The sequence below is a fragment of the Thalassophryne amazonica genome, chromosome 6, assembly GCF_902500255.1.
Source record: "Thalassophryne amazonica chromosome 6, fThaAma1.1, whole genome shotgun sequence".
Taxonomy (NCBI): Eukaryota; Metazoa; Chordata; class Actinopteri; order Batrachoidiformes; family Batrachoididae; genus Thalassophryne; species Thalassophryne amazonica.
In genome coordinates this window covers 82,726,598-82,753,755 of record NC_047108.1, presented here as the reverse complement: position 1 = coordinate 82,753,755, position 27,158 = coordinate 82,726,598, and the positions used below count along the sequence as shown (strand labels likewise).

Genomic DNA, 27,158 nt, shown 5'->3' with positions numbered 1-27,158 from the left:
ATCTATGATGTTTATCAGATTGATACATTAGAGAATTTATATTGTATTATATTATGTACTGTATACTATGTACGCATACTATGTACGTATATTATGTATGTATTATGTGTTTTTTTTTCTTTCTTGTGTTGTTGTTTTTTTGTGGCTTGTTGCATTACAGTGCATTGAGAATTTGAGGTGATTTCCTGTTGCAACTGGGAACAAATTACACCTGGTGCACATTACTGAACATGTGGACCAGCAGGTGGACCAGCTCTCTTTAAAATCTGTGTAAATGTTTGCCGATCAGATTCCCTGATGATGACAATGTGCCAAAACCAACCCAGTCTGTTTTATTTTGTGCTCCCATCACGAAATGATTCAAATTTTCGTGATTTTTTTTTAACTCACTATTACTAACCCTATTCCTACCCCCAACCCTAACCATAACCACCCTGACCCCCCCTTCACTTTTAATTTCGTGCAGCCGTCACGGAATGTATTAGAATGAATTTGTGCTCCTGTTACGAAAATGTGGCGCTTTTCATGACAATATCACAAACCAGTAGATTAATGTATATTTCCTGCTGCTGAATCATGACATGCCGTGAGATATGGTAGGCCAAAACATTGGTGAACCTGCTGAGAAAGGACTCTACATGCAGTGTCATCAACTGTGCCGTACTTTCTTCATAAAAAAAAAAAAAGAAAAAAAAAAACTGTTTATGCTTTATTGTTACCTTGTGTGTTTGGAACCTCTGGGTTCAAACTCATAAAAAGTTCATTAGTCACATAATGACCTGAAAAGAGGAACATGTGTGAATCCTGTGTGGGGGTTTATTTTCCACCAACCTTCTGTTAGAGTTGCTAAATCACTTCAGACAAAACAGAAATAAACAAAAAAGTAGTTTGCTGTAATCAAGCATACTGTCACTTGGGTTGAAAATCTCACATCCTATTACTATGTTACAGTGGGTGCCCGTTCTTTTAGCTGGCTTTGTCCCTGTCTCTCAGTGTCCGTAAACCAGATTGGCCATGTTGAATGAGACTCCTCCACACTGGTTGGCACGTAGTCTATAGTCTGGTTCTCCCACCATTTCACTTATTCACTCTCAGCTCACATATCTCAGGCTCCTAGAGACGTACTGTGGCATGGGATGATGGAAAAGGCTGCCAACTGGATCCAGAGATGAGCTAAGAGAAGTTTCCAAAGGAGGCTGCAGAAAGGGGGTGGGAGAGGGAGAGGGAGAGAGAGAGTGAGAGAGGGAGAAGGGAAGAGGACAAACAATTAGGATTTAAGTGATTAAGTACACCCACGGTGCTTTCCAACACAAAAGTATGCAACAGTAATCACGTATGTGATCCTTTACTCTCCAATCACAACTAAATTATGAAGTAACCCGTGCGTCCGGCTTCTATCTGTGCAACACACTGCACTCAATTAAAGAGCAACAACCTCTATTATAACCAACAATTTACAATGAATCACTGGTCAACTTTAGACGCAGTAATGGCGGTGCAGAGATACTCTGATGCTGCCACTGTAGCGAGAGAGACACTGATATACAGGATAGAGCCGGTCTGATCAAATTTATTAAATTCATAAAAAGGCTAAAGATACAAAACAAACACACAGTTCTGATTGCACTGCATCAAACTACCACTCTATATTCTATAACGCTACTTTGAAATATGATGCTTTCATGCCGGGATTTTGCAGTTGAGGTGGGTGATCGATGATGAGCCAATGGGCTCATACATCTTCACGACAGAGGGCAGAAATGATGGCATTAAGCAAATCAAGCCATAACAAGCTTGTTTTCTCAACGTCATTATCTCTTTCTCCAAACGACAGATGCGACCAGGTGGTTTCCCTGACAACTAGTCGTACGTTCCCTCCTGAAATGACACCGAGTGTCAGCAGGAAAGCAACCTGTCCTTTCCCAGACTGCTGGCATTTCAGCCGTAAGCTCTAAGACACGCCACCTGTTTGTGGACAGATGCAAAGTGGCATGGGAGTGAACCTGAACCACGAAATGATAGAGAGAGGTAGACAGGTGGAGAGAGAGAGAGAGATGTGACTTGAGGCATGTGTAGACTTGGAGAGGGCTGCTTCTCTTGAAAGAATATTCTTTTAAATGAGTTCCCAATAGAGTCATCAGAACCGCGGTACTCCAGAGGAGAAGAGAGAAGAGGCAACTGGTTAGAGGGCAAAATTTGTGTTGAGGGAAAAACGATGCATTCATATTCTACTTCATCCCTATGGTGTAGCTGCCAGGCAGCGCAGAGTTAAATTCTGCAAGGATGCAGAACATTGAAAAAGCTTTCCAGAGTGATAAGGTTACCATGACAGTCTCCCACGGCAACAGAGGTGCTCCTGACGACAGGGCTTGCAGGGTGAGAAAGGGGTCTTAGGGTCTCTGAGGGTTAGTCACAAAGCAGTCTGGTTTGAGATAATTAACATCAAGGTAGTTAAATATGGCAGATGGCTGATAACAAACACATTGACCCACTTTGATGAAAATTTAATGTGTTGAGAAGGAAGGAGGTACTGACAGTTTGTTACAAAGATGTAGCAACAACCAAAGGCAAAGAAGAAGGAGGGCACTTCCCCCGTTTGGTTGTAATTCATTCTGCAAAAGCTTTCCAGATGTTAAGACAAGATGTACATGGTTTTACACTACCTGGACAAAGTTACAGTACTGGGCTGTCAATAGTTTCATGCTGTGAACTACTACATTAATGATAGCATGCAAATGTTATGAGGAAAAAAGTTCAACCAGGAAATTGCTGCACAAAATCTTTACAGCTGTATAGATCATACTGTGAAATAATGCAAAGTATAAACAGAAGTTTGAAGTGTTTGATAAACTAACTGGTTATACAGCATTGTGCAAAAGTTTTGAAGCTGAGAATTTTGGTATCAATACAATTTTTTTTTTTTTTTTTTTGAGGGGGGGGGGGGTATGGGTGATATCAGCAAAAAATGACATTTGAAATCTTCAAACATTCCTATTCCAACACAAAAGAAATGTCATTGTTTTCCATCCTTTTTCCACAGTTATTTATCCTCTTTACGGGCGCCAGTAAAGTTGTATGTATTTTGACCCCCAGGTTATATCACACGGTCGTCGACCTGAATCACAACTTAACAGGCTTTTTGGTTTTGCAAATGAAAAAAAATGACATATTTCACAAAAGCACATTTATTTGGAAACACCAACACACACGTTACATTAACTTATGTTTTGTTTTGTTTTTACATAGAATGAATTAGTCAACCAATCAGTATGAGCAGAGGCTCAGTTTACCCATAATCCCTTTGGGCATCTGTGTGTTAATGTTAAAATCTTCAGAATTAGTGCATTATTGTGTTATATTTTCACTTTGTACATTTTAAGAGTTGACATTAATGTAGTTATTCTATCCGGATTAATTTGATTTATAAATCAAAACCAACAAGTCAAATCTGCTTTCCTTTTCAAGATGTCTACCTCATGGCTGGACCACTATATGCTGTCAAGGGAAATAACATTTTTTTTTTGTGGTAGTCTGGCAGCCAGGCCCCTTCTGCTGGGGTAGAGTTGAGCTTAGCTCCTCTCAGCTGGCAAAATAAGTAGCAGACAGGAGCCAACAGGGTTTATAAATGTTTTCTACCGTAACTAACTATGTCAAAAAAAAAAAAATGCTAGCAGTATAAAAGTTATCGGAACTAAATTTATCCGAAGCTAATTGGTTTGCTGATGGTTTTTGAAGTTAGCTGAAAAGCTAATCTTTTTAAAAAAAAGTTAGCTTTGCTAATTAGCGGTTAGCGGATTAGTGGAACTGTGCACCACTGCCACCTATCCACCATTCTGCCTAGAAAAAGGACAACAAAAGAAAAGAACAACAAAAAAAACAAACCTGCTACACCTCGAACATCCCAACATATCAAACACAGGCTCCATGAAATAAAAACAAAACAAAACAAAAATTAAATACACAAAACACACCCATGACATTCAGCTCAAGTCTTCAAGTCTGAAAGTTTTCAATGATCTAAAATAACACAGGTCAAAATGATTTTTCTTGCATTGAGTTTTTCAACAGATTTTGGGTAATCTGGGGGAGCTGAATCCGAATCTGGTGTTATTTTTTGCCAATCACATCACAGTTTTGAGACATATTTCTCGTATCAAGCACTGAAGCAAAAGCTGCAGTCTCGCACACCTCTTCAGTGCCATAAACAATATTACAGCTCTTGTTCACATTTCGTGAACGTGGTTTAAAAACTATGCTTTTGAAGCTGCTGTTGTGCATGATTAGTGGCATCAAACACATGAGTGAATGAGCAACTTTTGCGTAATCCATCAATGCGGAACATGCAGATTGAAAAAACACGTGATGTGGTAGAGCAAATCTGAGCTCAGATTTGGATTCAGCACCCCAGAAGTACCCTAAATCAGTTCTCAAAGGTCATGCAAGAACAAATATTGTTTTGTTCACAAGTGTAATCGATACAAGGTTGCCACCGTTTTAGAAACTTATCAGCCCTCCCTCTGAGTCGAAACTTGATTTTTTTTTCAAGTTAAAAAACAAAAAAAGATCTTTCAGCCCTAAAGAAATGGATGGGGATGTGAAGTTTTCCATGATAATAATATTCTGTGTCGTGCTGGCAATGAGGCAAAGGCAATTACGAGTATATCCACCTGTGAGTTAGTAAAGGACACAGTGGGGACTCCAGGAACTCCAAAAATAGTGAACAGCGGATGAGGCTCCAGCCTGACTCCAAGAACGTGAGAAATAATGTCAAAATACAAAATCTAATGGTTGACGTTTTGGGCAAAAAAAATAAAAAAATCATGACATAAATCACAGGGAAAGGAGTTACATCTATCTCACACAGATCAGAGATATTGGGAAAAATTTAGGATAATTTGGACTTCGACAAATTCAGCCTGTGTACTACTTTACATTAAATGATGATGATGATGTATGAATTCTGTCAACTGCTTCATCCCAGACGCCTTCCCCAAATTCCAAACCTCACTCTTGTTCCCAAGAACAGATAGTTTTACTGACTGGATGATTGTCCATTGTACAACCCCAATTCCAAAGAAGTTGGGACGTTGTGTAAAATGTAAATAAAAACAGAATACAATGATTTGCAAATCCTCTTCAACCTATATTCAATTCAATTCAATTCAATTCAATACACCACAGAGACAAGATATTTAATGTTCAAACTGATAGACTTTTTTGTTTTTGTGCAAATATTTGCTCAATTTGAAATGGATGCCTGCAACACGTTTCAAAAAAGCTGGGACGGGGCAACAAAACACTGGGAAAGTGTGATGAATGCTCAAAGAACACCTAACTGGAAACAGGTGAGTGTCATGACTGGGTATAAAAGGAGCATCCCCAAAAGGCTCAGCCATTCACAAGCAAAGATGGGGTGAGGATCACCACTTTGTGAACAACTGCATGAAAAAATAGTCCAATAGTTTAAGAACAATTTTTCTCAATGTTCAATTGCAAGGAATTTAGGGATTCCATCATCTACAGTCCATAATATAATCAGAAGATTCAGAGAATCTGGAGAGTTTTCAACACGTAAGCAGAAAGGTCGAAAGCCAACATTGAATGCCTGTGATCTTCGATCCCTCAGGCGGTACTGCATTAAAAACCGACATCATTGTGTAAAGGATCTTACCGCGTGGGCTCAGGACCACTTCAGAAAACCATTGTTAGTTAAAACACTTCATCACTACATCTACAAGTGCAAGTTAAAACTCTACCAAGCAAAGCGAAAGCCATACAGCAACAACATCCAGAAACGTCACCGCCTTCTCTGAGGCCGAGCTCATTTGAAATGGACAGACGCAAAGTGGAAAAGTGTGCTGTGATCTGATGAGTCCACGTTTCAAAGTGTTTGTGTAAATCATGGACGTTGTGTCCTCAGGACAAAAGAGCATAAAGACCATCCAGACTGTTACCAGCGCAAAGTTCAAAAGCCAGCACCTGTGATGGCATGGGGGTGTGTTAGTGGACATGGGCAACTTACACATCTGTGATGGCACCAACAATTCTGAAAGGTGCATCCAGGTTTTGGAGCAAACATTTGCACAAAAACAATAAAGTTAATCAGTTTTAACATTAAATATCTTGTCTTTGTGGTGGATTCAGTTGAATATACACTCAACAAAAATATAAACGCAACACTTTTGGTTTTGCTCCCATTTTGTTTGAGATGAACTCAAAGATCTAAAACTTTTTCCACATACACAATATCACCATTTCCCTCAAATATTGTTCACAAACCAGTCTAAATCTGTGATAGTGAGCACTTCTCCTTTGCTGAGATAATCCATCCCACCTCACAGGTGTGCCATATCAAGATGCTGATTAGACACCATGATTAGTGCACAGGTGTGCCTTAGACTGCCCACAATAAAAGGCCACTCTGAAAGGTGCAGTTTTGTTTTATTGGGGGGGGGGGAGGATACCAGTCAATATCTGGTGTGACCACCATTTGCCTCATGCAGTGCAACACATCTCCTTCGCATAGAGTTGATCAGGTTGTCAATTGTGGCCTGTGGAATGTTGGTCCACTCCTCTTCAATGGCTGTGCGAAGTTGCTGGATATTGGCAGGAACTGGTACACGCTGTCGTATACGCCGGTCCAGAGCATCCCAAACATGCTCAATGGGTGACATGGGTCCGGTGAGTATGCCGGCCATGCAAGAACTGGGACATTTTCAGCTTCCAAGAATTGTGTACAGATCCTTGCAACATGGGGCCGTGCATTATCCTGCTGCAACATGAGGTGATGTTCTTGGATTGGCACAACAATGGGCCTCAGGATCTCGTCACGGTATCTCTGTGCATTCAAAATGCCATCAATAAAATGCACCTGTGTTCTTCGTCCATAAGAGATGCCTGCCCATACCATAACCCCACCGCCACCATGGGCCACTCGATCCACAACATTGACATCAGAAAACCGCTCACCCACACGACGCCACACACGCTGTCTTCCATCTGCCCTGAACAGTGTGAACCGGGATTCATCCGTGAAGAGAACACCTCTCCGTGCCAAACGCCAGCGAATGTGAGCATTTGCCCACTCAAGTCGGTTACGACAACGAACTGGAGTCAGGTCGAGACCCCGATGAGGACGACGAGCATGCAGATGAGTTTCCCTGAGACGGTTTCTGACAGTTTGTGCAGAAATTCTTTGGTTATGCAAACTGATTGTTTCAGCAGCTGTCCGAGTGGCTGGTCTCAGATGATCTTGGAGGTGAACATGCTGGATGTGGATGTCCTGAGCTGGTGTGGTTACACGTGGTCTGCGGTTGTGAGGCTGGTTCGATGTACTGCCAAATTCTCTGAAACACCTTTGGAGACGGCTTATGGTAGAGAAATGAACATTCAATACACGAGCAACAGCTCTGGTTGACATTCCTGCTGTCAGCATGCCAATTGCACGCTCCCTCAAATCTTGCGACATCTGTGGCATTGCGTTTATATTTTTGTTGAGTGTAGTTTGAAGAGGATTTGCAAATCATTGTATTCTGTTTTTATTTACATTTTTCACAACGTCCCAACTTCATTGGAATTGGGGTTGTAAGAACATTATATATCTGTGATATAAGAGCTTATGTATGGGGCATTAGTTCAAAGAGGTCCTCCCAAGGATGTTTAGGGGGCTGAAAGGGGATCTCTGTAAAAATAATAGAGGCACACATGAAAAAAAAAAAGAAAAAACACAAAATAAATGAGATGAGGGCAAGCCGTGTAAGGAAGACATATCAGTAAAATTAAGAAAGGCATTATCCTTAAAAAGATCACTGAAACATTTAATGCCCTTCTTACCCCATAGATGAAATGCGGCGTCTAAGAAGGAGGGAGGAAAGACATGATTATTATAAAATGGGCAAAGAGCAGAAGCTGAGACACATCTGAAGTGAAGTCAAAATTGATACCATATTTTAAGAGAGGCAAGTACAAGAGGATTATCTGTGTACCGAGACAGGGACACAGGGAGAGATGAAAAGAATAAGGCGGGGAGAGAGGTAGACAAACACAACTGAGGTTCTAATTGACCCCACATTGTATCTTCTAACTAATAAATGTATTTTTGAATGTTAGCTGCCCAGTAATAAAACATCAATTTAGGTAAAGACAGATCTCCATTGAGCCAACATTTTTGGAATAATCATTTATGTACGTTTGGAGTTTTACCTCCACATATGAATGAGGAAATCATTTGATTGATAAATTTAAGAAAGGTTTTGGGTAAGAACAAATGAATACACTGAAGTAGGTATAAAAACTTGAGTAAAACATTCATTTTCACTATATTAATCCTACCTAAGAGCCCTATTACATCTTGACGATTTAGCCAGTGCATGCCGACTTATGAAAAATTTGGCGAAAATCTGAGCATGCGTCAAAGGTCAAAGCTCATGTGTCCAATAAAATGCGGACCTATAACTTCTTATGAGGCTCTCATATAACCATAGGTCTATTGGCCAAGTGGTTAATGCGCTTGGTTTCAGTTCAGAAGGTTCCGGGTTCAAATCCCACCCCTGCCACATTTCTCCATGTAATGTGGAGTTCCGTCAGGAAGGGCATCCGGCGTAAAACCTGTGCCAATTCAACATGCAGATCCACCTTGGATTTGCTGTGGCGACCCCGAGTGCAAACAAGAGAGCAGCCAAAGGGACTTACTTACTATCTTTAATCAATTCCAAGTAATTCTCAAAATCAAATTACTTTGTCGTTGGCTGACCCTGAATCACCAGAGTTTCATCCAAATCATATCAAATTTAAGATTGAGTCTCCAAAGTGTCTTTTGGTAAACCAAAATGTGTTTTTAAGAAAATCTATCTCTTTATGACTTCAGAGGCCTACCAAGTTAAAATGGACTGAGGAGGAAACTTCAGTTAAATTTTGGTTAATTTAGATATTTAATTTGCTTTACCGCACTCTTGTAATCACTTTTGAGTTTTTGTTAAGTTAAAGTTATTTTGTTTTATTTTGGGTTTTTACCTTTGTTGTTAAATTAGTAGTTTTGTTTCCGTTTGTTTGATATCTCCCTTCTTGAGTTAAGGTTTGGTTACTCCACCCCTTTTTAAGCAGCCTCTGTTAATAATCATTAGGTCAGTTTTCCTGTATTGTTCAGTTGGGCCCAAATCTTTGTTAGTTTAATTTTTACAATGATTTGTTAACTTTTGTTGGCTTTATTAAATTGGGAAAATCTTCTTTTACACCTTTGTTGTCCGTGCCTATGTTTGGTCCACTACATTCATCCTGACCACTTTGTTCACAAACATGCCCTCATTTCAATCCCATTGTTTGCGCGGGATTTGTGCAAAATTCAGCAAGATCCTTGCACCTGCGAAGGCAGTGTGAGTGGCGCTCGACATTTGCGAGAGTGCCACGTGGCATTCGAGCATCTCTCATGCGATATGTATGCAAACTACTCACGATTTTTGGCACTATTTTTGCTGCGAGTCCATGTGACATTCGGATGACATTCGGGCGACATGCGCTAATGTGTTGTAAGTATCAATTCGCTGAGATTCTAATTAATAACCTGGCACTAATTTGCATGTTTTGTCACAAATTTGTATCTCTAACTACTCCCCAACAGTTGCGACCCAGTGAGATACATATTCATAGTATAACAGTTCAATTTGTGTGTTCTGCAGTTTGAGTTTTGATATACATAAAGACATGTGAGAAATATTGGCCAAAGATCATTTCCAGAAATGAGAAAAACATTTAAAAAAAAGGCAATTCCCTGAGGGTCATGCATGAAAGACAAATATCCTTAGGCTCTGAAGAGCTTATGCGCTTGCTTCTGTGTTCATCAGAGACTGGTATACTTGATCAAAACCTTACCTTAACCAAAGTCACTACCTCTAACTTTAATACAAGAGTAAACCCATTTTTAAATCCTTATTTTGAAATCATTCCATTTCCTGAGATCTTTAGGCAGACCTCATTTCTGTGTTTTCGATGGATCCCATGAGACAGAAAAGTATCACTCCTTTTCAGACACATACTTTTTAAAAATTCATATTCTAACATTCTTTCCTTGTATATTATGTATTATGTATTATGCCATGATTTGCAATGTGTGTAATGTGATTCAGTGCTGAGTGTGAAATGCGATTACAGAGATTTGAGCAAGTGAGTGTGCCCCACACAGATTAACACCACGTGGGAACCGGGGCCCCACAACCAGCAATTAAACATGCTATCACACTAAGCCCTATTTCACTGTCAGCTCCTCACCATTAACCTCTATATCTGTCACTTTTCTGTATCACAGTGATTTGTCGATTATATCTGTTGTATTTTAATTCTGTTCCAAATCTCACCCCCAGCTGCAGTTCTGTGTCCTCTTCTTTATGACCAATTCCAGTGCCGATCGTGCTTTCTGCTATCATTTGTCTTTCTACATCCTTTGTTGCAAGTCTGTGTTTTATGATGTTTTATTAAATGAAGTCGAAGACAGATCAAAGATTTAAAAAGCAGCAAAGCAGCTGTTTTATCCCAATGCTGCTGGAGTGGGCGATGTGACAGCTTTGTGAGGGTTATGTTAAATTGTGCCATCACTGCAGGTGACGTTGTTGCATCAGGTTCAGCCTTACTCATATTTTCATCCCCTGTTCAGAAGTTATTGTGAGATCAATATTTAATTTTTAGCAAATCCTTCTGAGATTAATCGGACCTGACAGGTGGTACAGCGACACAAAGCTCCACAAAATCCCATCAGAATTGTTCATTTGTGGTCGAGGAAGAATAACTGGAGGTATGTGTGGGGTTTTCTGTGTAGCTACAGCACAGATCCGGCTCATTCTTGGGGATTGCAATCGTGAGGTTAATAACTCATTGTCTGATGATACAGACACGCTGTTGGAACAACTAGGCCTCCGTACTTAGTAAACTCTCGTCACACTTCTCATTTCATTCTTATTGTTGAAACTCCAATATCACCTCTTCCAAAGCTCCCCATCCCGTCTCAAATTTATTACCTCCGAATCCTGCCCATCCTCACGAACCCCAGGTGTTTTATGAGGCTGCCGAATTATCTTGTCCTTATAAGTTAGAGTCTGAGCCTGCTAAACTTGGAAATTGCATTTGCATTGCTCGATTAATAGAAATGTTGAACAGCATTTTAATTTTCTTTTAGCTTTCAGTTCCATTTCATCTCTCATTCTCATTTTGCTGAATTCAGTTCACTGTCCAACACTACTCACAAAATGGCAGAAGTGTCATGAAATGAGCTAAAAATAAAATGATACATTAAAAAGACAACACTAGAAAGGCTGATGAGCGCTGAGGCAGAACAGTCTGTGAATTTTGACTTAAATAGTAGGTAATTTCATAGTTATATCATTCGGCGTATAAATTACACTTTTTGAATGACTTTCTGCGTGACTGAGAGGTTTCACCAAGATAAGTACGAGGTCTGTTAGAAAAGTATCGGACCTTTTTATTTTTTTCAAAAACCTGATGGATTTGAATCACGTGTGCTTGCATGAGCAAACCTTGAACCTTTGTGCGCTTGCGTGAACTTTTTCACGCCTGTCGATTGCATCATTTCCTGGTAATCAGCGTTTGTGTGAGGTGTGTGTCGTGCGCTCGGCGTTTTTTCATTCCAAGGAAAAAGACGGAACGACTGAAGCAGCGCCGCATCAAATTTTGCCAGAAACTGGGCGACAGCCAGGTGGAAACCATTCAGATTATTCAGACGGCTTTCGGTGGCGATCCTATGGGCATCACACAGATTAAGGAGCGGTACAACCGGTTTAAAGACGTCCGCGCAACGGTGGAGAGCGAGCCACGCTCCGGTCGGTCATCAACACGCTGAAATGACCAGATCATTCCAAAGTGAACGCTGTGGTGATGCGGGACCGTCTTGTGACTATCCGAAAATTGCAGAACAGGTGGACATCAGCACTTTTTCAGAACATTCCACTGTGACAGAAGATTTGGTGGTGAAAATCATGCCGATGGCTTCGGCACGAAGCTGCTGACGGCGGAGCAAAAGCGCCTTTGTGTTGAAGTCTCACAGGACATGCTGTGACATGCCCACCTCTTCCACAATTTCTCGGATAGTCACATGACCGAAAAGTCACCGAAAGCAGTCTGAATCATCCGAATACTTTCCTCCTGGCTGTCGCCCAGTTTCTGGCAAAATTTGATGCGGCACTGCTCCAGTCGTTCCGTCTTTTTCCTTGGAATGAAAAAACACCAAGCGCACGACACACACCTCACACAAAGGCTGCTTACCAGGAAATTATGCAATCGACAGGCGTGAAAAAGTTCACGCATGCGCACGAAGGTTCAAGGTTTGCTCATGCAAGCACACGTGATTCAAATCCATCAGGTTTTTGAAAAAAATAAGAAGGTCCGATACTTTTTTTTTCTTTTTACACAAACACAAAACAAAAACAGAACCAAATATATAACAACAACAACAACAACACCCCAGTTCAAAATCAAAAATACCAAACTCATAATAATAATAAAAAAAAAAAAAGAGATACAGTTTAGAAAAGAATCATGGGCATTCCACTATAGGTAAAATGACCTTTGTACATCACAGAAAGCCCCGTGAAAAAATAGCTGCCAGATCCAGACCAACATACCCCAAATAAGGGTCCCATATTTTATAGAACGCATCTTCCCTATTATGTAGCTTACTCGTTAGGAAGTCCAATGAAATATATTCAAGAACAGTCTGCTGCCACTGTGTTCTTGATGGGGCTTTGTCTATAATCCAGTTCGAGAGGACACATTTCCTAGCACAGAAAGTAAGCATCATGTAAAGTTGTCTTTCACATTTCTTCTTAATGTTGTTATTTGTCATTCCCAGCAACATATACAATGGGTTACATTCAGTAATAATAGAAAGGATCTTGTCCAATTCCCCTTTTATACTAAACCAAAATTGTTGTATTTTCCTACAGGATCAAAGACAGTGAGTGAGGTTACCCACCTCTGTTTTACACTTAGGGCAGAGTGGAGAAAGGTCTGAATTAAATCTGTGACGCTGAGAAGGAGATATATGAACACGATGCAAAATCTTAAGTTGCATTGCTTTTACCCTATTACAAACACTCAAAGACCCTACGTTCTCCCAAGTTTCATTCCAGGCCTTGTCACCGATCACCAAAGCTAACTCCCTCTCCCATGTCCCCTTCAATTGAGTCAAATCTGAGCCTTCATATTCTCTTAATAAACCATACCAAATCTTAATAGAGCTTTTAACTTTAGGCTGAAATAGTTGTTTTTCACAATCAGTGACAGTTTGGTTGGCAAGTATAGTTGTGTTCTTTAGGATATAATCTCTCACTTGCAGGTACCGAAAGAAGTCACGTCTGTGAATTCCATATTTATTTACTAACTGGTCGAAGGACATTAGGTTTGATCCATCCATCAAATCAGAAAGGGTAGAGATACCTTTTTCTGCCCACACAGGAAAACCAGAGTCCAAAGTCCCAGGCCGGAAAAGGGGATTGCCACATAACGGAGTGAAGAGAGATGTTAAGTGAGACCTACCCTCCATCTTTTGAATTATTTGCCAAGCTCTGACAGTACATAAAGTGAGAGGGTTACTACAGAATATTTTTAGAATTTTACCTTTTTTCAGGAATAGTAAATTTTTCAGAGGGAGGTTGGACATGGAACTTTCTATATCAAGCCAGAGAGAAACAGGTTCTTCCACCCAGTCTGCCGCTACACACATATGGGCACTGAGCTGATACTTTCTTATGTCTGGGAGATCAAGCCCCCCCTTTGAAGATGAGAGGCATAACATAGATATTTTAAGGCGAGGCTTTCTCCCCGCCCATATAAACGCACTAAACCAGTCATTCAAAGTCTTAACAGTCTTATGTGAAAAAATAACTGGGACCATCCAAATCGGATATAATAGCCTGGGTAAGATGTTCATTTTAAGAAGAGCAACTCGGCCGAGCCAGGACAAAGGCAAAGTCTTCCACCTCTCCAAGTCCAATTTAATACGCTCAAACAGAGAGGTGAAATTACATTTATACATCTGATCAAAAGCAGGTGTAATCTTAATCCCTAAATAGACAAAGCCCTCTGGAGATCAATTAAAAGGAAATGGAGAAGGGACCTGAGGTTTTTCTTTTAAAGTGCCCAGCGGCATCGCTTCTGATTTATTAAAATTAATTCTGTAACCTGAGATGTCGCTGAATTTGTTAATGGTCTCGATGAGTGAGGGCACAGATATTTCAGGTTGGGTCAATACAACCAGAACGTCATCAGCATATAAAGTGATTTTATGCTGTCTTTGTCCTAAACTCAGGCCGTAAATGTCCTTCCGGGCTCTCACCGCCTCCGCTAGCGGTTCTACTGCCAGGGCAAAAAGTAAGGGGGAGAGGGGGCAGCCCTGCCTAGTCCCCCTCAAAACACAAAAGTTTGGGGACCGCAACCCATTAGTAAGAACTGCTGAACAAGGATTGCTATACAGAAGCCTTATCCAACTTATAAAATTTTCACTTAAACCAAATTGCCGCAAAGTAAAAAACAAATAGGACCATTCAACGCGGTCGAATGCCTTTTCGGCATCAAGCGAGACCACTATGCCAGGCACTGATTTTTGATTAAAAAACTGGATTATATTCAACAGTCTGCGCACACTGTTATGCGAACTACGACCCTTAATGAAACCTGTTTGATCTTTTTTAATTAGAGAGGGAAGTACACGTTCGAGACACCTTGCAAGAATTTTGGAAAGGAGTTTCAAATCCACGTTAAGTAAAGAAATTGGCCTATAAGAGGCGCAATCTTCAGGCGCTTTACCCTTTTTCAATATAATGGATATATTTACCTTTCTTAAAGAGCTAGGTCTGATACTTTTCTAACAGACCTCGTATACTCATTTTTCAGAAAATTATGGAAGTGTTGAAAAACTTTGCGACGTCAGAACTCAAATCAGGTTTTCAGCTGCAGAGATTGTCTATCAAGTTGGTGAGTTTAGGGGAGGTGATGGTCTGGTGGTTAAGGTGTTGGGCTTGAGTTCAGAAGACCATGGGTTCAAATCCCCGCCTGACTGGAAAATCACTAAGGGCCCTTGGGCAAGGCCTTTAATCCCCTATTGCTCCCGGTGTGTAGTCAGCACCCTCACATCGGGGTGAATGTGAGGCATAATTGTAAAGTGCTTTGAGCGTCTGATGCAGATGGAAAAGCGCTATATAAATGCAGTCCATTTACCATTTACCATTTCAGCCCTTGGTGTGGGTGCTCAGGCCGATGGCAGACCGGCTCAGTCCGCAACAGGTACAATCCGTTTGCAGAATGTCCGTGGTGCTGCGTTTGGACCTTCCGCTTGCCTCCACAAGCCGCAATTTGGTCACTGTGCCTTGTTAATGGCTCATTTACCACAGGCAATGTGCTATTCTGCCGGAATCCAAGGAAATTATCCCATGATGATCAACAAATAAAAAATAAAGTAATGTTAAAATTACTTCATTTTGCCTATGCGTGTTGCGGAAATGCTGCCCAGCACTGTGTCACACATTGTAGATAAAAAAGAGCAGATAACACAGAAAAGCTTCTTTTCATCAAAAAGAATGTGCCCCTCACACTTTCAAAAAAGGCTTTTAGTCCTTACAGACATAAACAAAGTTATTGATGGACAGTTTCAGTTCTGTTCCTGGTGCTGTATATTTTTTAGTGCTGAAGTCCACAGGTAACATTTCAGTGAGATGTCTGGCAAGAAACACACAATTAATGTTAAAGGACAATTTGTTGTAGTCAAAAAGTGATGTTACATGATTTAAGTGAAATGTTTGTAACGCTAATGATATTGGTAGCAATTATAGTCAAAAAGTAAGGAACGACTGATGAATAAAACATTTAGAAAGTCATCATAAAACAGTAATGGTATCATTAAGTATTTGTGTCAGTACTCGGTATCATGAGTACCCAAACGTAAGTACCTGTCCTCATTCTGGGAAAAAGTGGTATTGGTGCATCCCTAGTTACAAATATATGTGTTACATGTTACAATCATATGTTACAATCATTTGGCAGCACGGTGTTGGGAAGGTGTCGTGACACGGACCCACAACAGGGGGCGTTAATGAACGGACAATGGATAAGCCAAAAAGTAACAATTTAATGTTGTGAAGCGCACAACGAAGTACAGACAATAACAATATTGCGGAATGTCAATCATACACAAGGTGGCGTGTGGCAGGCTCGAAGATAGAAGACGTCTGGTGATAGAAGAGCCGGAACCCACACAGCTTCCACCACCAACGGATCTGAAGAACACCGGAGCCGCCAAGCCCTGCACCCCAGGTGGCCACTGTCTTCAGCAGTCAGACCCGGTACTGCTGGCAGAGAACAGAAACAGTTTTGATGAGTGTGAGTTCGCACACTCAGTAATCCCACAGTCTGTGTTCAGTAAGGAGGGAGAACCTCCACCTCCGACAACACACACGGACAGCTCCTGTGACAACCACTTATCTGGTTGGGGTGGGAGGCGAAGCCGTCGCAGTCCACACCAAACGCCAATACAGCAGATACGGAACACGTCACAGGAAAACGGCTGCAAATGAGATCAGACTATTAGCCAAAGTTAAGCTTAGCAGAGAAATTACCTGTATGGTAGCTGATTTCTCGGCAGGGAGGTGGAGTTGCAGTCCGGCTTTTATGGAGGTTGATGTAGATGAGTGACAGCTGGTGGTGATGATGTGACAGCTGTCACTCCACTGGTTTCGGCGCCCTCTCGTGCTTGAAGCCCGCACTCCAAGCAGGGCGCCATCTGGTGGTGGTGGGCCAGCAGTACCTCCTCTTCAGCGGCCCACACAACACACGGTGGATTAGTGGTTAGCACTGTTGCCTTACAGCAAGAAGGTCATGGGTTTGATTCCCAGCTATGGCCTTTCTGTGTGGAGTTTGCATGTTCTCCGTGTTTGGGTGGGATTCCTCCCACATCCAAAGACATGCAGGTTAGGTGAATTGGAAACTTTATAACTGTTCAGGTCTCCCTTGCAAAGCAGGTCTTGATCGAACGGGACTAACCTGGTTAATAAAGGTTAAATAAATGTGTTGTGCTGCCTTGGTGTATACTCTGTTCCGCTCCACCTCCATTTTTGTTTCTGTAGGCACCGTGTCATGGAGCTGATTATCTTCACCTGTTGCAGTACTCATCATCAAATGCATATAAGCCCCGGTTCTTCTAATCCAGAATTCCCCAGAAACTCAAGTTTTCGCTTTGTGGTACCTGACCTCTCCATCTTGTAAGACTCCTCTATGTTTACCTCCTTTGTGTACTTGGACCCAGTAATTTTTGTGTTCTGTCTCCAGCGTTACCAGTTTCCTATCAGCTCCATGGGCGGCCACCTGGTTCCGGTTACCTGCCAACGCTCTTGTTCTGGTCCAGCCTATGCCTCCTGCCTCTGGTGTCTTCAGCTCATTTCAAATTCAACTGTATAATCCTTCCAATAAATTGTTACCTTGTTTCCTTCACTCAGCTCCCAGCCTTTTGGGTCCTAATTTGGGCTTTGATCAGCCCAGGCGTAACAATATGTAAACGGCTATAAAATGGTCGGGAATAATAAACTGTAATACAAACAAATTTTACCTACTATTTAAAAAATCTGACCTGATTTCATCTATTCTGAATTTAGGCTCAAAAATCTGCATTGGGAGACCAGCCTTGGGTATTTTACCATGTTTCATGGAGACCACCTGAAAATTTATGTGAGAAATTGATCAGAATACTGAATCCCCCCTCCCCCAAACAACAGCAACAACAAAAAGTAAAACCCAAAAACAAACAAAACAAAAGCAAAAAACAAACCCTAAGAATGCTAAATAAATGATCCAGGATCTACATCCAGATCCCAAGTAACACAAAAAATCTACTGGTTTATTTGTCTTCATATTATTGACCCTTCCAGCAATTTTCATTGAAATCTGCCTATACATTTTTGATAAACTGGTCAAACTGTCAAGAAATGTACAGTCTAGCAAATTAAGTAATTTCTTTTGTCTGCTCCTCTTCTACATAGAACTGTTGCAGTGGGTCTGGTGTGCTTCTGTACAGACTTTACACCGAATGGCCTACCTGACCTGTTCCAGATGTACTGATAAATGGCTCACAGGTGGCCTTGACCCAGGGACCTTTTTTTGTGAGGCATGCACACTAATCGCGTGTGCCGCAATGCTTCCTGCAGCTGAAAACCTTAAGAGTTTTTCGGCTAGCAATCAAAGAAAACAAACAACAGATGGGAAGGTGAAAACATAACGTCTTTAGTAGAGGCAACAACATAAAACGCCTGTGTGCTGGTGATCTATCGATTGAATGCACATGCCATGTAGCCACAAACCAGTGGTTGATCTAATAAATTAGGGCTGAAACGATTAGTCGAGTAATCCGAATAATTCGATTACAAAAAATATTCGAGGCAAATTCTGTGCCTCGAAGCTTCATTTAACGTTGTAGCACATATGCCAGGCCTGAGTGCGGCACTGTAATATCCCCAGAAAAACAAACAGAAGAAGACTAGCGCAAGCGCTAATCAAATTAGCACAAAAGCTACAGCTTTCCAACACGACCAACAGAATGAAATAAAGCCTTTAAAGAAAAAATGGTCCACGCTGATCATCTGAAATAGCTTACTGTGCATTTAAAGCAAAGCAGTGTGTTTTTTTTTTTTTTTTTTTAAAAACACAGTTTCGTCTGCTGGTCGCTCTACACCCGGTGGCCGGCTGCTGCCTCTCTCTGACCGGTGTGGGCGGCTCAGCACTGCCCGTACAGCTCCATCCCGGCCACACTGACAAACGGAAGAAGTCCACTGTTTCTTCTGTGTTTTGCTTAGACTCGCAATGAGTGTTTCGCTTTTTAAGTTTCGTTTTTTGGGCAACACACAATGCTTCACAAACACGGGAACTCAAATAAAATAATAATAATAACAATAATAAAAAAACAGTGACTGCGAGGCTGCATGTTCAACCTCCAGCTGAAATGCACTGGCTGAATCCCAGAGAGCGTGTTAAAAAGAAATTCATGCAGAGACCCAGTCCACCACCTTAATAAATAAATAAAAATGGTTACATTTTGCAAGTTGGGGAAAACAAAAAACAGAAAGCCACAACCCATCGCCATTTCAACAAAATGTTAAGACTTTGGCCCGATTTTGGCTGAGTTCCTGACACAGAGAAAGATCCAAAACTTGTAAAGACGTGAATTGGATGTTGTATTGTAGTTGTTTGTTTATAATACTGTTTGTTTGCATTTATTGTAGGGCTGCAGCTATCGATTACACTATGTAACAAATTTTTATTTTTGTTTTGTTCCTGGGTACACAGTGTGTTTTCCTAACCTGTTATGCCTTAAATAAATAGAAAATAGCTGTTATTCCACAGAAACTTTGCTTCTGTGATCAGGACAATGATATTTTGAAATTTGTCTGTTTTCAAGAATATTCTCGATTCGCCTTCACTACTACTGAGTAGTCTTCTAGAATATTCTTGAACTGCTAGAACTGTCCAGAATTTTCTAGAAGTTTCCAGAATTATCTAGAAATTTCAAGAAACTTTTAGAACTTTCTAGAACATAAAAAAAAAAAATCAAAGTTTGTGCTGAATGTAGTCATTTTTCCATAGACTTTAGACATAAGCAGTTGAAATATAACAGAAGCCAGGAACAAAAATTGTGTTACATAGTGTTATTTTAGTAATCGAGTTTCTATTGATTATTCTGGCAATTTGTTGTGAAAGTGTCGTGACACGGACCCACAACAGGGGGCGGTAATGAACGGACAATGGATAAGCCAAAAGTAACAATTTAATGTTGTGAATCGCACAACGACGTACAGACAATAACAATATGGTGGACTGTCAATCATACACCAGGTGACGTGTGGGCAGGCTCGACGATAGAAGACGCCTGGCGAGAGAAGAGCCGGATCCCCACACAGCTTCCACCACCAACGGAGCTGAGGAACACCTGAACCGCCAAGCCCTGCGCCCCAGGTGGCCGCTGTCTTCAGCAGTCAGACCCGGTACTGCTGGCAGAAAACAGAGACAGTCCTGATGAGTGTGAGTTCGCACACTCAGTAATCCCACAGTCAGTGTTTAGTTAGAAGGGAGCACCTCCACCTCCAATCACACACTCGTGCAGCTCCTGTCTAACCACTTATCTGGTTGGAGTGTGAAGCGAAGCCGTCGCTGATCACACCAAACGCCAATCCCACAGATAAGGACACACCACAGGAAAACGGCTGCAAAGAAGTACAGATTATTACTCAATGTTTTGAGTCAGCAGAGAAAGTTACCTGAATGGTAGCTGATTTCTCGGCGAGGAGGTGTAGTTGCAGTCCGGCCTTTATGGTGATGGTGATGAGATGAATGAGTGACAGCTGGTGCTGAGAATGAGTGACAGCTGTCACTCCCAGTGGCTCCGGCGCCCTCTCGTGCTTGAAGCCCGCACTCCAAGCAGGGCGCCATCTGGTGGTGGTGGGCCAGCAGTACCTCCTCTTCAGCGGCCCACACAACAGCAATTAATCGAGTAATCGGATAAAAAGTACTTTTGCGTTTTAAACCACATCAATAGTCCAGGGCTCTCCCTAAGCAATGGCACCATGTCACTGTGCAATCATGCAGATTGTCAAATTTATTGTATCCCTTTCTGTTTTTCTGGGTAATTATTCAGCACTCCCCTGACATTGGACTGTAAGCGCAGGTGGTCGGTGTAATCCTCAGTCAGTCAGGCTGCACCTGAATGTAAGTACAGCGGTGAAACGATTTACCCAAACTGACCCAGATTGACCCAAACTGACTCCAACAATTTACCCAAACTGACCCACACTGACTCCAAATATAAATAAATACTTTTATTTATTTTCGGAAATGCACTCCATTCTCAAAACAGTACATGAAGTGCTCTGTCTCCCTCCCTCCCTCCGTCTTGCTGCCTCTTCAGAATGCTGAAACAATAAACAAGGGATGTTTAAGCACGTTTGTGAGTACTGCCAATTTTTTCTGGGGGGGGGGGGGGGGTGTTCAACGGACTCTGAACTTTAAGATCTGATGTTACGAGCCCTGACGAGGCAGCAGTGCATCCCGTAGTATGTCTGCAAAGGCGAATGGCGTTTAAACAACTGACTGCGGTTCGCTTTAAATGCGCACTGTGTATTTAATGGCCCAGTCACACGGCACACGACGATTCCTGAACGAAGGGAAAAAGTAAAAAACGTTACAATTCCTTGAGAAAAGGTGGATGAAAGAGCTTTTATCACCGAACAGTCTGCAAAGCAAGAGCGCAAAAGGGACGAAAGAGGAACTTAACAAAACCGAAGCTCATGATCTCAATGAAACGCGCCTGGAGCCACTGCTCCAGCACTCGGCGCTGGAACGGAGCTCATAGCGCCTGAGTCCTGGAGAAACTGCAAACAGAATCTGTGGAGATGTCGATGGACCACCTGCTCTGGTTCCTTGTCCAGAACAAAAGAGGGATCATCTCCATCATCATCAGAATCCACACTGTCTATCGACACGATGCGTGCTCCATCGTGCTCCAATTAAAAAAAAAAAAAAAAGTGGTCCGTGGCCACTGCTGTATCACTGTATTATGCTCTAAGACATATATATTGATTTATAACAGAAAACTGTCAAAAGGCAGAATAAATATAAGTGTAAAGATGATTGAATATATCAGAGCAGTAAATTAATCAGTGCGTGTGAATGCGTGAATTGACTCGTGCGGTTATTTCCACCAGTTGATCACTGATCCACAACGTGAATTCTTCCTTCCAGAACAGCTCTTTATATCATCATTTTGATTCATCTGCCTGTTGCCACATGTACAGAAGGACTGGATTGTCATTCCTACACTCATATTGTTATATTTAATACAAAATAATAAGCGCACGCAGGAGCTCCTGCTGCTGCTACATTCAAGTACCGTCGGAAAGTACACAACTTTTTCGTTGTTTCAAATTCAACAGTTGCTTGTGGCAAAATAATTAATTATATCCACAGAAAAGATTCATTCTGGCCTATGTAATGTGCCTGAGCCCACTGAAGCTGTCCCCCCACACAGATAAAAAAAATCCAAGCAAGCAGGCTGAGTTTGCCCTGTAATTTCCGACGGTACATGAACGCAGCAGCAGCCTCAGCGCTCACAAACCGGCTTCTGCACTGTGTGAAAACGTTCAGCTGCTCCAACGAAGTCAAATTAAACAATAACGTTACAAAAACTACACAAACGATTAAAAAACGTCAAGAACGACAGCAAAACGAAACACAGATGAACTGAGGTTTTCGTTGCCCTTCGTTCAAATTTTTCAACAGTTTAAAAATCCTGATGAAGCTCCCGCTGCAGGAACGAAGCTGCGCAAAGGTTAAACGATGTCAACGACAGTCAACGAAAGTCCAGATTTCTTGTTTCGTCAGGGCTTCGTCACCCTTCGTTAAGTGCCGTGTGACTGGGCCGTAAAGCGAACCACAGTCAGTCTATTTCGGATGATCAATGTGGATCCTCTTTCTCTTAAAAGGCTTTATTTTACTCTGTGTGTCCTGTTGGAAAGCTGTAGCTTTTATGCTACATTGATTAGCTCTTACACAGCTTATGCGCATGCTCTAGTCTTCTTATGTTTTTTTCTGGGGATGTTACAGTTCCACGCACAGGCCTGGCATATGTACTACAATGTTAAACAGAGCTTTGAGGCACAGAATTTGCATTGAACATTTTTTGTAATCGATTTATTCAAGTTACTCGACTAATCGTTTCAGCCCTACTTCATACCAGCGCCCGAAACTCATCCAATGCTGTGCGGGTGGCCATTCAACCCATTCTCCCATCGCGCTGTGGTCAGTTCCAGCTGACAGTGGCTCAGTGCACGACGTGTTAAAATAAAAACACAGAGAACAAGACAACTGAATAAATACACACAGCAATAACTACATACATAGTTACATAACAAATACATAAAATAAATGAACACATAACAAAAAAACAGCGTGAGACTTTGTCCTTCAGCTGAGTTCGTTCAGTAAGGTGGGCGAGTCCGCGCCAGCTGCTGCTGTTGGGATCTGTGGACCCACAAGTCACAGCTGGAGAATACATAGCATGTTATGAAGGACATCACCTTACAACACTCTATTGTGAGGCGTGTGCCGTGGGCATGCTGACCTCACGTGGAAATACATAAAAGGACATACCGCCTTTGCAACGGGCAGGAGCGACCATGTCACATCGGCAGGCTGTGCCATGTGAAAAGGACCGTCTGATCATGTGTACACTCAGCTAGCGGGCTGAATGTCACGTCAGCTATGGTCCACATGAAGTGTCCTCCGGCGAGTCGCTAGCTGGACACACGGCACTGGCTGGATACGCCATATACAGAGGAACAGAAGGATCATACATGTATTGTCGGTTCAATAAGAGGGATTAAATATTACAAATTGCTGTGTTTTTTTTTTTTTTTTGGGTGTGTGTGGGCCCCCCCTCTCCCCCCACAGCAGCGACGCGATGTGGTGTCACACGTTCCAGGTGCTTGCGTTGTGTTCATGCGCACGCACGAGCATGCACGACACCGTCGCCGCGGTATTGTTCATGTCTGTCCGTCTGTGTGTCCTTCCCGACAGCAGGTGGAATGTTTCCGCGGTTCCCCATTTCGTTTCTTTTTTTGCAGTTTTTCAGCTGGTTCCTGCTTCTTTCACCCAACTTCGTTTTATGTGTGAAAGTGCCCTTAACAAATAGCTCTTTTGGTGACTCTAAGCAATCTAACTCCCGTTAGGGGTCGCCACAGCAGATCAATCGTTTCCATCTCACCCTGTCCTCTGTATCTTCTGTCACACTAACCACCTACATGTCCTCCCTCAGCACATCCATAAATCTCTTTTTTGACCTCCCTCTTTTCCTCCTGCCTGGTGGCTCCATCTTCATCATCCTTCTCCTTATATACCCAGGGTCCCTCTTCTGCACATGTCCAAACCACCTCAATGTCACCTCTCTGACTTTGTCACCAAACAATCTTACCCTAGCTGTCCCTCTGATATGTTCATTCCTAATCCTGTCCATCCTCATCACTCCCAAAGAAAATTGTAGCATATTCAACTCTGCCACCTCCACAGCAGTTTTATTTTCATTCCCGCTGTTGATGCATTGAAATAAAACTTCTTCTTTGCACAGAAAAGACTTCATTCTCTCAAATGTTCAGATTTGTTTAAATCCATACTAGTAAGTCCATCACCTTTGCTAAAGATAATCTATCCACCTAGCTGGTGTGGCATATCAATAAGATGAAGACACAGATGTATCTTGGACTGGTCCAATAAAACACCACTCTAAAATGGTCACAACACAGTGTAACAGGTGTCACAACTATTGAGTGGAGTGCAGTTAGCATGGTGACTGCAGAAATGTCCACCAGAGCTGTTGACCATGAAATGAATGTTCATTTCACTACCACAAGATGCCTCAAACATCATTTCAAGCCAGTTTCACAACTGCAGATCACATGTAACTATGCCAGGCTGGGACTGCCACATCCATCTTTATCTAATGAAGATCTTTTTTCAAGATCAATTCAAGATTTACCAAAAGTGCGAAGTGGGTGCCAAACCTTTTTTTTCATACAAGAAATCTTAGACCATTTAAATGGGAGCAGAAACCAAAGTTATATTTTTGTTGAGTAAAACTCTAGTCTCTCTTGGGGATTAATGGATTTAGAATGGGACTGAATTATTATTTGATACAGAGCCAGAAATAGGAATTTCACATATGCATGTGGCAATTATTTGGTTTCCTTATCTTTATATTGCTTCTACCCGTCTACCGCTCACGTCTCCGTGGGTTATGGGCTCCGCACAGCTGATATGTCTGCACAAAATACTTTCATGTCTCAAAGGTGGGTCACAGAGACATTAACATGGACTTAATAATCAGCGTAATTTGTATTTTTTAGTTAAACACTTATCGCAAATTGCAAGCCACCTTCCATTCCTGGTCTGAATGTGACGGGTGATTGTGAGAGCTCTTATACCATCAGAAGATGAGGATCAGTTAACAGTATAAAGAGCTCCATCAGCCTTTCTGAGCTGAGGGTTTTTTATTATTATTTTCAGAACAGCAGCATGACACCATTTCTAAATGAGCTCAATAAAACTTCAGATGTATTTCAGTCTCTTTGCTTGAGTTGTAGAATACCGAGGAATGCAGAGGAAATGACTGAAACAGCAGGTGACTCTCCTGGAACACTGCAGGACTCAACTCATTTGAAAAGGTTTAGTGAGGATGCTGCTGAATAGAGTTTATAATGTCGACGACTGTATCTGCAGTGGAAAATCTGAGTAAAGAAGACTGAGTGAAGCAGTTGTTGAAAACAAAATGATAATGGAATAAGTAAGGCACTGTAGTGTTGGAATATATTAAAAAATAAATCCTTTGAACACAATTTGCCACACTTACTTAGATGGCTTTTTCACCATTGACATAGTATCCATGCAATAATTATTTGGGTGGCAAGAGGACCTATCCTCAGACGAGGACTGTGAGGAGCAAGTGATGCTGCTACTGAAGCCAGTCAGTGAACCAGTTTATTGATGGCTTGATAATAAAAGTGTTTACCGAAGACATCATTTAGAGGCAGAGCAGTGAGTCACAAAAACCACATCAATAAAACCAAACACAGTCGCAAACAACCTCACTCCAGTGCTCGCATATGTCGCAGCAGGTAAGCATGGCCCCAGACTGCCCCTTTTAAATTTACACAAAACAAACTGCTCTCCTGTCCCTGTCTCTTACAAGCAGACAAACGCTAACAGATACACATCAACATATGTGCAATGTTTGTACTTACTTCTACTAAGGAGTTGCAGGTTGCGCACCTCTTCTCTGACCTGCAGCTGGAGGACTTGTTGGAGGACCTCCTGCCTGAGTGTCTCCTGAACGATGCCCATCCTCTCCAACTTCTCTCCATTCAAACGGAGCAATGCCCGTCCTGTCAGGAGGTGGGATGGACAAATTATGTCTATGACTTTTTACAAAACTACATGTCTGTTTGGACATAGAAGGGTAGCAATTTGATGTCCCCAGTAAATGTGTCATAGTATATTGTCAACCAAATAAGAATAAAGACGTCCGCTAAGTTAAAAATCTTTATATTAATTAGTTGCGGAAAATTCATACACACCTTTTTATTAACTTATGCAAAGAGGATACCTCTGGCATTTGTGTTCAGAACATTTCAAAAATATTTGGTTTATGCAGGAACAACTTTCTAAGCAGACACCATCAAATAACATTCAAAGGCAGATATGGTGAACAACAAAGCACTGTTCTTAGTCCTCTGCTGTTATTTCTACTTCACAGCAGGCCTGGAAGCATGCACTGATACAGAGAAACACGCCTCATGGCCAGAATAGTGTAGCTGAAGCTGCCTCACAATACAAGTGCTACTCCTCATCTGTCCATGTGGATACAGCACTTTTTCAATATGATCTTTCATAATTTTATCTGTGCCCACATGAAAACACTCAAAATGACCAAAATGCTGTAGTGCATATGTCAGACCAGTATGTGGCGCTGTAACGCTTCTACAGAAAATGAAAATATCTGTAAGAGCTGACTTGTGTAAAAGCTAATCATTGTAGAAGCAGAAGCTAAAGCTACACTCCAAAGCCGTGTTATTATTATGCTTGCATAATATATATGCAGCATATGCTTGCAGCATGCTGACGAGTTGCCCGATGCCTGTGGTGAACGCTTGCGTGAATAAATGAAGCGCTGTGACACTAATAAAGTAATTGCTGAATGGACTTCCAGCTTTTAAAATAAATAAATTTTTCTTGTTGGTGGGCCAAAGTGCTGGTGTAAACAGATTCAGGCAGAGAAATACATCCGGAGCAGACAAACACTGAAGGACTTCATTAAAATGCTGCATTTATTCTTTCCACAATAAGGAATTAAAGTATTTCCAGACGTCATCTTCCAAAACAAGGGTGTCTTATGTGGATAACAGTTTTCATCAGGCTGTGATGATGAATCCAGTTAAAATTCTGCAAAAGGTAAGATTCACACTTTATACTGACTTAGTGTTTCAAACAGTATTGTTTTCGGCCACCAAAAACATAATTTCTGTGTGGACAAAACACCACAGGAGATAAAACATGTGGATACACCTAAATCCGTT

General features: G+C 41.6%; 1 protein-coding gene and 1 long non-coding RNA gene across 3 annotated transcripts in view; one reads left to right on the top strand and one right to left on the bottom strand.

Moving 5' to 3' along the window:
• Positions 1–798: 798 nt before the first annotated feature.
• Positions 799–27,158, bottom strand: part of LOC117512513 (sterile alpha motif domain-containing protein 10-like) — a 216,918-nt gene continuing 190,558 nt past the window's right edge. For both annotated transcript variants that reach the window (XM_034172609.1, XM_034172610.1), the window contains 2 exons: positions 25,827–25,967; positions 799–1,196 (listed from right to left, as the gene is read on the bottom strand). In XM_034172609.1, coding sequence (XP_034028500.1) covers positions 1,174–1,196; positions 25,827–25,967 — 164 coding nt within the window. In that variant the 3' untranslated portion in view covers positions 799–1,173. The remainder of the gene's footprint in view (positions 1,197–25,826; positions 25,968–27,158) is intronic.
• LOC117512514 lies at positions 7,738–16,521 on the top strand. The gene is made up of 3 exons (XR_004561311.1): positions 7,738–8,052; positions 14,961–14,963; positions 16,511–16,521. It is a non-coding gene; the product is annotated as an uncharacterized LOC117512514 (long non-coding RNA).